This window comes from Ambystoma mexicanum, chromosome 3p, assembly GCF_040938575.1.
Source record: "Ambystoma mexicanum isolate Mex_15411 chromosome 3p, UKY_AmexF1_1, whole genome shotgun sequence".
In the NCBI taxonomy this organism is placed as follows: domain Eukaryota; kingdom Metazoa; phylum Chordata; class Amphibia; order Caudata; family Ambystomatidae; genus Ambystoma; species Ambystoma mexicanum.
In genome coordinates, this window is record NC_090925.1 from 164399917 (window position 1) to 164415253 (window position 15337).

At 46.4% G+C, this 15337-nt stretch overlaps 1 protein-coding gene across 3 annotated transcripts in view; it reads right to left on the reverse strand.

Annotated features, from left to right (window-relative positions):
* Positions 1 to 15337, reverse strand: part of STYK1 (serine/threonine/tyrosine kinase 1) — a 99289-nt gene that overhangs the window by 18871 nt on the left and 65081 nt on the right. For all 3 annotated transcript variants that reach the window (XM_069650551.1, XM_069650550.1, XM_069650553.1), the window contains exons 2-3: positions 7881 to 7973; positions 5632 to 5766 (exon numbers count right to left, since the gene is read on the reverse strand). In XM_069650551.1, the coding sequence (XP_069506652.1) occupies positions 5632 to 5766; positions 7881 to 7944 (199 nt within the window). In that variant the 5' untranslated portion in view covers positions 7945 to 7973. The remainder of the gene's footprint in view (positions 1 to 5631; positions 5767 to 7880; positions 7974 to 15337) is intronic.

Below are 15337 nucleotides of genomic sequence, written 5' to 3' on the forward strand. Positions count from 1 at the left end.
GCTTACAATGTAGGACGTTCAAGCTGCAAAGCTCACCTAACATTGGTAAGCAGCAGTGAGGCCAGGAAATCACGCAAGCAGCTTGCATTGTGGGAACATTAAATCTGCAAAGCTCGCCTAATATTGGTATACAGCAGTAAGGCCGGGAAATCATGCAAGCAGCTTGCATTGTGGGAACATTAAATCTGCAAAGCTCGCCTAATATTGGTAAGCAGCAGTGAGGCCCGGAAATCACGCAATCAGCTTGCATTGTGGGATGTTCAAGCTGCAGAGCTCGCCTAACATTGGTAAGGAGCAGTGAGGCCGGGAAATCATGCAAGCAGCTTGCATTGTGGGACGTTCAAGCTGCAAAGCTTGCCTAACACTGGTAAGCAGCAGTGAGGCTGGGAAGCTCGCTTAACACTGGTAAGCAGCAGTGAGGCCGGGAAGCTCGCCTAGCACTGGTAAGCAGCAGTGAGGCCGGGAAGCTCGCCTAACACTGGTAAGCAGCAGTGAGGCCAGGAAATCAGGCAAGCATCTTGCATAGTGGGACTTTCAAGCTGCACTTGTGCTGAAAATATCCTTCCACCTAAGATCATCCTAGATCACAAAGTACATTTTGCACCCATCTTGACCGGGTTAGTTAATGCCTTCTTCACAGAGGGATCAGTTCCTGAAGGTATTAAAAGGGTAACTATAACCCCACTAGTTAAGAAAGCAGGTCTGGACCCCAAGGATCCCAGCAACCTTCGCTCCATTGCCAATTCTATATTGAAAATGCTAGACAAAATAGCCACAAATCAGCTACAGAAACACGTGGAATCATCGGACGTACTACACGTACAGCAATCGGGTTTCCGGGCAGCCCATTGCACAGAGTCAGCCATGTTGGACTTACAGACTCCTATGCTGGAGCTGATAGAGAAAGCCAAACCAGGGCTACTTACGTTACTAGACCTCAGTGCAGCTTTTGACCTGGGAGACCACCAGCTACTTCAATCAGCCTTGGACAAAACAGCTGGGTGTTCACCAATAGCACTGGCATGGCTAGCATCTTTCCTTAAGGATAGGAAGGCGAGAATACACTGGGGTGATACATCTTCAGAAGCAACTCCAATCTTGTTTGGCGTCCCCCAGGGAGCCAGCCTGTCACCACTGCTTTTTAATCTTTACATGAGATGCCTCTGCAACCTGCTGGAAAGCATCGGCGTATTCTTTACCAATTATGCCGATGATACGCAGTTGATTTTCGAACTAACAGGAGACTATGCCATAGACAGTGCGAAAATAGAGGAAATATACACTATCATTGATATCTAGATGCAAAGACAGTGGATGTGCTTAAACAATACTAAGACCGAATTCATGGTTTTTGGATCATGTCAGGCCAGATCCAAACTTGACTCCCAATACAAGACCTTCCATATCAAAGAAGCCATCATACCAGTAGTGTCCAAAGTAAAAACTCTGGGGATGATGGTTCAAGCATCAGTAGGTGCTGAAGCACATATTAATTACATGTACAAAAACAACATGTACTACTTAAGTCTTTTAAGAGCTATTAGACCATTCATAAACGAGACGAAAACAGCTACCATTGCAAGAGCAATCCTGATGTCCCGTTTAGACTATGGAAACGCCTTGTTACTGGGAGCATCCAAGAAAGAGTTAATAAGGTACCAAGTAATGCAAAATGATGCAGTTCGCATCATCAAGAATAAGAAATACAGAGACCACATATCCGAAGCAAGAAAAGAACTGCACTGGCTCAGACTTGAGGACAGAGTCAAGTTCAAGGCGCCGACGATAGTACATAGATGCCTCTTAGGGGAGGCACCGTCAGACAATTTTCATTGTACGTGCCCCAAAGATACCTCAGATCGGCAGACATGGGTCTATTAAACATTCCTGAGGCCAAGAGGGCAACCGGAAGAGGGAGATCTTTCCCTTTCAAGGCGGCAAAATATTGGAATGAGCTACCTGTAGCCCTGAGACAGGAAGAAAACTATCTCAGTTTCAGGGAGGCTCTGAAAACATTTTTATTCCAGTAGCAATTGAAGTAACTCAGGTCGCTTATATTAAGCCGTTAGGGACTTTAAAACCCAATAGTTCCTACCTGTGGATCCAACACCACTGGTCTTACCGCGCCCTGATGCCTGCAGGCTTACGGTGCGTTATAAGCACATAGACATAGACAAAGCTCGCCTAACACTGGTAAGCAGCAGTGAGGCCAGGAAATCACACAAGCCTCTTGCCTTGTGGGACGTTCAACATCGCAGGCGAGACGGGAGTTCAATAAAAGCTGCAACCCGGCTGCAGTTCTTTTGTAACCCAGTTCCAGACAGCAACCTGCCCTCATTACCCCAAGGGTGATTTACCCCAAGGGCGATTCCAGGCCAATGTAGCGATCTGGGGCATATAGCCAGGAGCTAATGTGTTAGGGTGACAAAGAAGTGCTAAGAGCGCTGGCTTGATGACCAGCTCTGATGTATAAAAATGCTAATGTACTGGAAAACCTGTGTGAAAAGGCACCAACGTGATAAAAGTAGCACTCTGCTGTATACCTCATGACTCAAGTTAAAGATGGCGCCAGCAAAGACATACTCTACCCTGCACAAGGCAAAGTGGGGTTTAATGAAGACTACTACATAATTAAAATGGGGTAACCGCTTGGGGACCCCCGTGTGGCTTGGCCCACAGTTTAGCTGAAAATGATGAAAGGCCCCAACGCCTCCTTATACCTGACAAGTTTACCAAGTTAGATTTAGGTGGGGGCACTGATTTCATCAGTATCGTGCAGTAGATTAACACATCGGTCTGTGTAAGTAGGAGTGGTGCAAATTGGCTTGGGTGATCCAAAAAACGTGGTCACTCTTTCCACAGCCCTACTCTCTTATTAAGCTTACATGAGTAGCTACTCCCATTGATGCGCCAGTAAAGGGTAGAGTGATGCGTACATAGTTAATTCCCTTGCCTCCATCTCTCCTAGGATAGCCGCAATTGCGATGAAGAGGTGATGGCAACCGGGCAGGCCTGCGGAGTCAGACTAGTCAGTGCACAGTGCCTCACACTGAACCAAGACAGTGGTTAGGCCTGCTCTCTCCGAGAGTAAGGAAAGAAGCGGGGCGGAAGGAAGAGCAGGTCCCAGTTGCCTTACCATGTAGCTCTCAGGGTTGGTAATAGGTTAGTTGTTCGCCATCTTTGAGAGTCAGGTCGGAAAAGGAGACATCTCCCCCTTTAAATCAGGAGTCTTGAACCATTGGCTCTCCAGATGTTTGGACTACAAATCCAATCTACCATGGCATTCATGATCAATGGTGAGAGATCATGGGAATCAAAGTCAGAAACATCTGGATAGCCTCAGGTTGCAAAACCCTGCTTTACAGCAAATACACAGGATGTTTCAGGCGGAGTTGTATCTTGGCCTCATCGTATTTCTTTTGTACATATTGGCTGTCAATACGTTAGCGTCATCATTGGGCGCCTCAAGATTGGGCTCCGTTACTTCGAGCCTTCTGCTATTTGCAGAGGACGCTGGGCTTCTGTCCAAAATCCCTCTGGGCTTACAACAGCAACTGACGACCCTTTGAGTGCTTTGTGCAGCCAGAAATGTGACCATTAATGCATCTAGAACTAAGACTATAACGTGCTGTCCCTCAACTGGTCTGTCCCGGACTAAACAACATTTTTACAAGAACAATTCTCTGTCTATCCCTGTGGAAAGTATTGAGTACTTGGGGATAACATTTGCGAATAATCTGAAATGGGTCAAACAGATGAAAAAAGTACTTCAACAGTGGCTAGGCAATGGGGCGCGGTGGCCACCTCTTCAGCCCGCTTTGTAGGCAGTGGTGGTATATAGGACCCAGGCAGTTCCAGCCCTAGTCTATGGTGCAGAATTGTGGGGTCATATGACAACTGTTTCTCTGCAGACAACGGAGACTACATTCTTGAAGCATCTTTGAGTCCTCCCTGTTGTGCTCCATCGGCCCCACTGGCCCTAGAACAAGGGCCTGGTGAAACTTGATTCATATGGAGAGGGCCTTGTGGAAGTTCTAGCAATGGAAGGTGTAAAGTCTATGCCGCGGTTGAAGCGTGGCAAGTGCCTGTGTTTGGTCCTAGATCTTGATTTCTTGTGGCTTGACCCTACGAGTATCAACTGCTATTTTTTTAAGATTAAATTTAACGATTGCGTGCTAGGGACAAGATTGGATATTTGTTATGCTTCAAGACTATGCAGAAGTTATATGGTGTTTAAATCTGATATGGCTATGGAGCAATACCTTGACTACCCGGTGGGAAGAAAGAAGAAATGTAGGTTTACTAAATTCCGCTCGGGTATTCTCCCCTTTGCAAAATTCATGAGACATTGAGGAAAGGGGTTGTCTGCATATTGTCCAGTAAGTCACACTTCAGTCGAAGATGAATTGCACATTATGCTGGCCTGTCCACTCTACAAAACCTTGGTTGAAGCCACTATTAAGTCCGCAGGTGATTAGCATTAGGAGACAGGCTCTTATTGCCATGAAACTATGTTCGTCTCCTAATGTTTTTAATGCAGTTTCTAAATTCCTATTTATTGCCCTCAAAAAAGCAAGAGCTTTCTTAAAAACGGTTAGATAGCAATTTTTTTAACCTTGTATGGATAACAAATTTAGATCTGTGATATATCAAAAACTATGAATTGTGATGAGGGAAATTGTTAATGATACCCTGTGTATTAATTGATACTTATCGCAACTGTTTTATTGGCGTTTGTAAAATAATATGAGACTAGAGTCGAAGCCCATGTGCACGGCCAAAGTGCATGTTTACATGGTGTACAGTCTTAATAACGAACATTTTATATTGAATGAATATATAACGACAATGATATAATAAAACACATAACGAAAATGTATGTGGAGTGGGGTAACGTGTTACATCTTGTGGGGAAACGGTTGGGGTGGGAAATGGGGTGTCGAGAGGGAAAGAAAGAAAAAAACACAAGAAGAAAATGCTTTGTTTTGTCGTTATATAATTTTCGTTATATGTGCATTTGTTATAAAATGATTTGTTATAAAGACATGTAACCGTTTACATTGACATAGAAGGGCCACTATATATTCTAAGCCTACAGCTCCGTCTAGCGGTGACTACTGGTGCAGCTACAGCATCGCACAAAAATACAGGGACAAACTCACATCTGGCCTTTTATTATATTGTTAGATTAGATTAGATGAGATTGTATTACCTTTGTGTATGCTTGCCCGTTTTGCTTCTATGGTGACTGCCGAAATAAAGCTGTATTGAATTGAAAAAATAGAACAATTCCACAGATGTTGTGGTGGAAAATCCACCCATGTATGAGGTTCTGATGGCAAATTGGTTTTCAAGACACCAGCAGCAAAGAAATGTGAAGTTTCACTATGTTCTAGTTCATTACATGATTTGTATTATTTCATGGTTTTTGTTCTGTGCTTTGGTTTTCATACTTAATTTGTGAATTCCCACAGTTTATTTTGTTAATAACAATTTGCTCCAGAGAAAAGACACCCTTCTTTGAGAGCAATACTGGTCTGGGCAACATTCAGATCAAAAAAGCGACATTGTTCACAAGCAATAATTTGACGCGGCAGGCTGGAGGTGCAGCCTGCGCTACCCAGCGTTTACCTTCCTCTGCAATTTCCTGGTCCTTGCTCCTCATACTTCGGTAGCGCAGGCACAGGATGACGATCAGCATGATGATGAAGACGGCAACCATGAGCACGGGGAGGATGATGACCTCATACTGGTTCACGCGCAAGTCTGCAGCGAAAAGCGGAGAGTCATGAGAAGGGCACCATGAAATCTAGGCAATCAGACATCTCAGCAGGGGTTCAGCATCCTCTGCCCAAACCCATGAGTAACCTGCAGGTCACAGGTTCAAAACCCCAGCAGGGGCCACTAGTGAGGTTGCCAGTACACGCATCATCACTCGTTATTTATTTATTTTATTTATTTGAATTCATAAAGCACACATCGGCCTTGGGGCATCGTGGTGCTGTTACAGATTACTCGCTTGGTACATATTTTTATAAGCTTAAGTACAGTGCATACAGGGAAGAAAGCAACAGCAGCTCCAGGTGCGCACTCTGCAGTCATTAGGATTAATATTGCTCATGTACAAAAGGTTTTCAGAGCAATATTGCTCACTTGCCCAGACATTGCGCACCTGATCGCCCCTACGCTCAATCCAGAACAGCACTTTGTCTTTACAAATCCAATATGTCGTCACTGTGACATCCCCATCCCCTCCCCACCCATTTGGGAAAGGAATGCAAAGTGCACCATACACCTCAGCAAGAAATACAATTAATAAAAGGCATCATTGAATAACAGCTCTGCCTAAAAGGTGAAAGAAGAACCAGGGCTGGGAGGAGTAGGAAAGGAGTAGCGATGGGGTGAAAGGTAAAGGGATAGGAGAGGAAAAAGAAGGAAAAAAAGGGGAAAAGAAAAGCTGAACCCAGAAACACCCAACAAGAAACAAAGAAAGGGTGCACGGGTAAAAGGAGAAGAACAAATAGCAAAATAAGCCACTGGTGGTTCGGGGTCTGAAGGGGTTTGGGGGAAGGAGGGGGGTGTTCTCCTCTGCTTAAAACAAGGGAACATAACAGCAGCAAGAGAAGAGTATGAACAACTCTCCTTCAAAAATTAATAGAATGGCAAAAAGTGTCACAAATAAATAGTCAAGAAAAAAGGGTATATGTGAAAGGTAGGCCTAAGCAATGAGACTAGGGGTACAAAGCACAGGAGCCAGAGATTTAGGGGAGTCTAGAATGATACTAAAGTCCTCAGCATGCCTTCAAGCACAGCAGAAAGTGGGGTGAAGTGATGGGATGTGGGACAACATCTGAGCACAGCGGGATGGAGGTGAGGAAAGAAAGAAAAAAGGCCTAGCGATCATAACTCCTGAACCCATATGCATGCATACACTCTTGCCGGCCCAATACCCTCACCCCGAATAATTGGCTCACACATAGTTTGTCAAGTGTTGTCAATAAAAGGCTGTGGTTTTTATTGTACAGATATGGTTATGGAGATAACAATAATCACATATCATGATGGTAACATACCTTTGGGCACCGGGTCTTGGGGTTATCCCCCTCTGGCCCGTGCCCGCCTTCTCTTGTCCCACGACTTGTTGTGGGCACTGTACAGTGCCCTGTACTTCTTTTCCTTTGTTCTTCTCCCTTATTTGTAGGGTGGGAGGGTTTTGTGGTAAAGAAGCAAAGGTTTGGAAGGCACTGAGTAAACAGTGCACCTCCAGTGTGTGTGGGTCCCGTTCAGGGTCCACAAACTGTGCTTTGTCAGAGCATGCCACTCTGTATTTATAAGACCGAAGGAGGCCCTGGGTCTTTGATATGTATAGTAGTGGGGGCTGTTATGTTTCAGCCCCCGGCCGGATAGCCGACTATCTGGCCCCCGGGGGGGGGGGGTAGGTCTTTGAACCTGAGCCCTGCCTGTCTGTTGGTTTCCTTAGGTGCTTAGCACCTTGCTGCATGGAGGAAGGGTGAGGGGATTGCTCACACCTCACCCTTCGTCAGTATTGTGTTGCACAGACTGCGTGTCTCCCCAGCTTGGGGGGGGGGGAAATAGAGGGGCAGACAGAGGGTTAGGCTGTGGTGCCCCTCTCCAGGCCTGCTGATGGCAACAGCAGTTACCCTGCCACGCTTTGGGCGGCCCTACAGCATTGCCCAGAAGAGCGGCACGAGAGAGAAGAGCTGTGCATGCATCGAGTGGAAAGAGCACTGGCTGCGGGCAGAGGCCGCCAGCTTGCGGTGAGTTCGCGGACTGCACAGTCCGGGGACGCTTGGGGTGGGTCTGATCCTAGTCCGCGGCTCCGGGACAGGTGAGAGGGTACCCCAGCCACTTGTACTCACTGCAGAGCGTGTCATTCCCGCAGTCCTGCAGCAAGCGCCTGGAGGGCTTCAGTTCCAGATCCATGGCTCCTGGTCCACACGAAACCTGCTGATCTGCAAAGAGAAGACAGGCATTGTTCAAAATGAGACGGGGGTGGGCGCAAAGTAAGCAATCGCTGCACATTAAAAAACGAATCCGAGCCGGCTGCTGGCCCAGATAGTGGCCGTCTGGCATTATTCAGGCATGATAGACAATGAGTCCAGCACAGAGAGCGCTGTGCACACCTGACTGCAGTAGGTCACCAGAGAGGAGGGCAAGACACAGCCAGGCTGCACCACACTGACTGCACGAGGTCACCACAGATGAGCGCATCTGTGGAAAACGCACAGTTGAAGCACACCACACTGACGGAGCGGTGTCACCAGAGGAGGAGGGCAAGACAAAGACGGACTGCACCTCACCGACTACAGGAAGTCACCAGAGAGGAGGGGAAGACACAGCCGGGCTGCACTTCCCTGACTGAGAGGTGTCACCAGAGAGTAGGGGAACACACAGCCGGGATGCACCTCGCTGACTGAGAGGTGTCACCAGAGAGGAGGGCAAGACACAGCCGGGCTGCACATCACCGACTACAGGAGGTCACCAGAGAGTAGGGCAAGACACAGCCGGGCTGCACCTCACTGACTACACGAGGTCACCAGAGATGAGGGCATATGTGTACAAGACACAGCTGTAGCTTACCTCACTAACTACAGGAGGTCACCAGAGAGGAGGGCAAGACACAGGCGGGCTGCACCTCACTGACTACAGGAGATCACTAGAGAGGAGGGCATATGTGTACAACACACAGCTGTAGCTTACCTCACTTACTACAGGTCACCAGAGAGGAGGGCAGGACACAGCCAGGCTGCACCTCACTGATTACAGGAGATCACTAGAGAGGAGGGGAAGACACAGCTGGGGTGCACTTCCCTGACTGAGAGGTGTCACCAGAGAGTAGGCTAACACATAGCCGGGATGCACCTCACTGACTGAGAGGTGTCACCAGAGAGTAGGGGAACACACAGCCGGGATGCACCTCACTGACTGAGAGGTGTCACCAGAGAGGAGGGCAAGACACAGCCGGGCTGCACATCACTGACTACAGGATGTCACCAGAGAGGAGGGCAAGACACAGGCGGGCTGCACCTCACTGACTACAGGAGGTCACCGGAGATGAGGGCATATGTGTACAACACACAGCTGTAGCTTACCTCACTTACTACAGGAGGTCACCAGAGAGTAGGGAAAGACACAGCTGGGGTGCACTTCACTGAATGCAGGAGGTGACCAGAGAGGAGGGGAAGACACAGCTGGGGTGCACTTCACTGAATGCAGGAGGTCACCAGAGAGGAGGGGAAGACACAGCTGCAGCTTACCTCACTAACTAAGAGGTGTCACCAGAGAGGAGGAGAAGACACAGCCGGTGTGCACCTCACTGACTACAGGAGGACACCAGAGTGTAGGGGGAGATGCAGCTGGGGTGCACCTCACTGTCTTCATGGGGTTACCAGAGATGAGGACATGTGTACAATACACAGCTGTAGCTTACCTCTCTAAATACAGGATGTCACCAGAGAGGAGGGCATCTGTGGAGAACACACAGCTGTAGCTTACCTCACTAACTACAGGAGGTCACCAGAGACCAGGGGAAGACACAACTGTCTACAGGAGGTCACCAGAGAGGAGGGGAACACACAGCTGTCTACAGGAGGCCACCAGCGATGAAAAGAAGACACAACTGTCTACAGCAGGCCACCAGCGATGAAGGGAAGACCAACTGTCTACAGGAGGTCACCAGAAAGCAGGGGAAGACACAACTGTCTACAGGAGGTCACCAGCGAGGACGGCACCTGTACAGAGTGCACAGCCGGCTGCACCACAATGAATGAGAAGTGTCACCAAAGAGGAGGTGAAGACACAACTGTCTACAGTAGGCCAACAGAGAGGAGGGGAACACACAGCTGGGCTGCACCTCACTGACTACAGGATGTCACCAGAGAGCAGGGGAAGACACAACTGTCTATAGGAGATCACCAGAGTGGAGGGGAAGACACAGCTGTCTACAGGAGGCCACCAGCGATGCAGGGAAGACACAGTCGGGCTGCACCTCACCGACGGTCACCAGTGATGAAGGCATCTGTGGAGAGCACACAGCTGGGGTGCACCTCACTGAATGCAGGAGTATCCTAAAAGTAGGCCATTGACACCCCATACATGACACAAGACAGGGTAACATTCACACCTTTATGAAACTTCACAGTTCAGAGAATTTCAGACTTTACATAAACACATGCAAATTGAGGGCTTGAAGCTGTCCTGCAAAATTGCAGAAAGCTAAAAATTGGCAAAGGTTTCTGGCGCTCATGTTCTTTGAGCCATGAAATAAATCTAATGTGTAAATGTTTATACATTAGATTTCCTTCACAGCTTATTATTCGTCATTTTCATGGCAGAGGGGCGCGAGTTACGATTCTGCCTCGCCCTTCCTCTCTGCCATGCAAACACTCCAGCATTTGCACCAGCGCGTGCATTTTTGTGGTGACGCAAATGCTGTGGATTCCTATGAAATCTCCCTGCTTTTTACACCTGCAAAATCAGGCGGATTCCGTATCAATCCATTGTATAAAGGTCGCCTGCCATGCGTACATGGCAGGCAGCGTTCACTCACTTTGCACAGCAGAGTGGCAAAAAGTGGTAAAAAGGCAAGTACGCCACCATTTTACCCCTTTTGCACTCTGGTGTGCAAATGAGAAAAATCACCAGAGCGGGATCTAGTTACTCAAAAGTGTAAATGTAGTCGGTCCCGCCACTTAATTAAGTGATTACGAAAATGAGCGTCTCCAGGTTTTATGTCCTCAGCCTAATAAAGCACAATCTCTCTCAAATAAATGTCCTAAAAGTTACCAAAGTCAAACATGAGAAAAAGGCACACAACATGCAGCCACATCTGCTGTGAGGTAGTAGACAAGGTTGCATGGGATATTCTTGTTTTTTAAAAATTGTGAAATTGTGTTGTAGAAATGTCATTGAAAAAATAAAGAGTGCTTACATATTGTGCGCTGATTAAAAAAATAATGACACATTTAAAAAATGTGGTGTAGATGGGGAAATCAAGTCTGCTCTAGGAAGAGAGATGTAGGATCCCTGAAGCCCACTGTTTTACAGTCACATTTCCAAAGGTAAGAAGTGGTAGCTTACACAAACTGCACAGTTTCAGGCGCTTTAAACTGTGAAGTCATTTTTTACCATTGTTTAATGATTTCATGGCAGTAGAAAAATAATGGAATGCATTCACTCACAGAGAGGAAGCAATGCAGTTGGTCTACTAACCATTTCAGAGGGGCACCCCCTGAACCTCCGCCTTCCCCCTCGTCATCCTCCCCCACAACCCCTTGAACATGATATTCCTTTTTAAACAGAATGTAGAATGACATTATGTGCCACTGTTATTAAAGTCCTGCATTATTCTTTTGTCTCTGTTCTGTGAACAACGTTTTGGGGAACTATTAAATCACTGGTTACCAGTAGACAATGATGAGAATTCAGTAAACAGTGGAAAGAAACAAGGGTAGACGCCAAACAGAAAGGAAGAGGGACTGGGTCCCAAAGTTCGGATCTCAAATACGTCTAAACAAACTCGACCCTCGATACACGTCATTCCCCATCGATGGCAATTCCTTCAAAGTCGCCAAGGAAATCAAAACTTTGGGAGTCTACTTAGACTCTACCCTCTCACTCAAGAAACAACTGAGTGCCACCGCCTCAACTACTGCGTACACCAATAAGCTGATTAGCTCTTTCAAATCATTTCTATCACCTAACAGTTGCATTATGCTAGCTTAAGCCCTAGTACTCTCTAAGATCGATTATTTTAACACCCTTTTTCTAGGCTACACCGAACAGAACCTCAACAGACTTCAGGTCTTACAAAATAACGCCTTGAGATCTGCGTTAAACATCCCCAGATCCAACCATATCAACAGTTTTAGACCAGATGCCGACTGGCTCCCGGTGCGTGGCAGAATTTTGCTCCGTACCTTAGTCATTACCCATAAATGCCTGTCAAACTTTGCCCCCAAGTACCTGTCGGACAAATTCTCCAAACACCAATCAACCAGAACCACCAGAGCTCTGTACTCGCACTGCCTCACTATCCCAAGGTTCAAACTAATAAGAGCTGGAGGAGATAGTTTCCCAGTACTGGCCGCCAAATCTTGGAATTCCCTTCCTCTCACCATCAGAATGGAACCCTCCTTCTGGACCTTCAGAGCCAAAGTAAAGAGCTGGCTCTTCGATAAGAAACACTAACGGACTGCAAACCTGCTCTGCTAAAACTTACATGCCCTTGTTCACCTCTTCTGTATTACTGTATGTAACACTGACAGCTTTGTACTGTCGCCTAAACTGTAACCTCTGGCGACTCTTCTATGCGCTCACTTGTATTTATTTGCAAATTGACTATCCTGTAACCTCCGGTCGACCAGCACTTTTGTCTGCTGTAATCCTTTGTATGCCTGTAACTCTGTCATAAGTTCTAGCGCCCAGTTACCCCAGGGTTTGGTGCGCGATACAAATAAATAAATGAAACTAAACTAAACTGCTTGGATCTACCCTTTGGAAAGAGATGTACAACTCAGTCAAGGTGCTTCCACCAATGGTGCATCCTACGCTGCATCTCCACAGCAGAGTGTCAAAGCCAGAATTTCATCACAGGATAGGTGAGCACCATGCTGTGCAGTTTCTGGCACACGTCACTCCCAAACTACACCTCTGCGTCACGTGACAAAAACCCTCCTCAATATGAAGAAATAATTGCTAAACAAATGAAGCGGATTTCATTACATTGTAATTCAAGTACTTTGCAGAAGAAATCTAATGTGAAAGCACAGCTGTTGCTGACCAAGTAAATGGTTCTTCTGCCACCTGCTCTTCGGGAAGGCCTTGCTTGAATGCAGTTTTAAACTATTTGTACTTGCACACTGCAGTGTGACCAGCTTGCCGGAGTCTGGAGGCCTACTGACTACTGGCCCTATGTTGCAGGCGTTCTGTTCAAACCACCTCACTTGTATTTCGCAAGGGGCAATACTAGACTAGCCATATGAATTATTTTGTCATAGAAGGTTTTCATTCCAAGGTGGACAGTCTGGTATACTCCTATGGTACTCTCTCAAAATGATTGAAGCAGGAGACAAGGTAATATACCCAGTCATACAGCCGCTCTCTGGTATCCCAATCCGGGTAGAAGTTTCTTAAAAAAATACACATATGAGAGAGGGAATGGGGACAAATAGCACCAATGAGTGTTCCCGTCTGCGTTGCATTAAATCACACAGCATTTTGTGAACATAACAATGATCAGAGATCTCTATATTTGAATAACAAGTCTGTGATAAAGGATTTTATGTGTGAATCCATAACAGACACATGGCCTGGTGCTAACATCCCTGTTCACAACACTCACCCTAACATTAAAATGTTTGCAACCATGAATCATACATACTCATTCGGACATCTTAGGTTTTTGGATGCGAGGATAAAATGGCTGAAACATCAGCCACTCAAATGGGGTGCAAGGGCTCTTTTGCTTCTGTGGAATTTAAGATGAGGAGGGGCTGGGTCTCAGCCTGAGCATGCCCAGTCCCCAATACAGAAACATCTTTAGGGAATTGTATCGTTAGACAGGAACAGATACCCTACAAGAGACAACCAATAAAGTAGGAAACATTTACAGAAAGGATTGTACTTCTTACAAACATTACCCTCCCGAGTAATAAACTAATGAAGCTTTTTAAACAGAACCGGCTTCTAATACTTGGTGTAGGGCCCACAGTTCCTCAGCCACTACCTCTTCGTCACTGTGCAGCCCTCAGGGGTTATTTCTGCAAATAAAAGCAGGCCCATGCTTTATCTAACAGAGCTGGCATACGCATTTCTTATTGGTGCTGGCCTGCATCTAGTGAAAAATCATGGTGTGGCGGTGTAGAAAGGGTGTTGGCCTAGTGGATGTACAATTTGAGGCAACTTCTTTGATAGCTTTATGTGTTTAAGTGTGGGCACAGTATGGCATACTCATCAGTGCCACATACACAAACAATTTCAATGTGCTATTGTATGGACATGAAACACAGACAAAAACAGTCATATGTGCCTGTTACACAGAGGAGCATCAGACACCTTAAAAAACAGGGTTGTGACTTGAAAATGCCCAAATCATTGCTGCACGCAGATCACTGCATTGATTTGCTATGGACTACTGTCGGCACAGTGATACAATGAACCCTGCTTTCCTGATCAAGCTGCCAAGTCAAATTGAGGAGCCATCTAGCAGTGGTTGGTGTGTTAAGAAAATGATAAGCCGGAGCGTTTTCAGAACAGAAAAACATTGCTTTTAGTACCCCGGTCTTGCGGGCTGTTGTACTAATAGTAATAAGCCCCTCAATGCAGGGGCTTCACTCGGGCCTGTAACTATGAGCCCCCGGGCTTTACCTGACTTTGTAATGCCCCCGTGTTTCGGGGCTTATTTCTTAAGTACTGCTCTGGCAAGCCCATTAGGTCACGCGGCCCTAGAATTATTAAGTTTAGAGATAGTTAACTCTATGTCCTTAATAGACACAATTAAGGGCCACCCACCAGAGCAGCATTCCACCACGGGGGACTTTGATGAAGAGTAGCCTTTATCTCTTAGGTGAGTTAACCAAACTTCCTCTTTAATAGGGTTTATAATTTTCTTATGTCTCACCCCGTTGGCCAAAGCTAAAATCTACCAAACCTTCCTCGTATCCTTACTTATAAGGGCACAAATCATATTTTGGCATTGGCAATTTTTTACCCAGAATCTCCACAGCTTCACCCAACCCCTATCCTCTGCCTTAATTTTTCTAATGTTGAGGGCCAACTCATTAGCCGGAACACCCGCCCTATTTAGTGCCCTTACTGATTTTTCTAGCAGACCAACAGATGCGATTTCCATTAATATTAACCCCACTCGTGCCAAGTGATAGGTCAGATAGTACGGGTCCAACCAAGGACAAAGCAAGTAGCACATGATGACTAAAATCGTTTGGTATTATCTTAAGTTCCATGACTTGCTCCAAACATGTGTTATTTACAAAATAGAAATCAAGTGTCACTTGCTTATGACCCAGACCCCAGGTAAAGTGCCACGGGCAGTCTTGTTCTGCAATTGAATAGGGTTAGGTCCCAGTTTCTAAGGAAATCCAGCCATTTGTCCCCTTTTGTATTTGTACCTTTCTGTACCATAGAACATTTTCCCGGACATCTCGAAAAGGAGCACAACTTTCTTTATCTAGACACTGCATTTAGATCACTCCCCAACAGAATTATATAATTTTCCACCAGCCCTGCCCAACCTGCATGTAGCTCATCAATATAGTCGTGTAAACCATCCAGGCATGTGGAACCCAGAGGAGAGTAA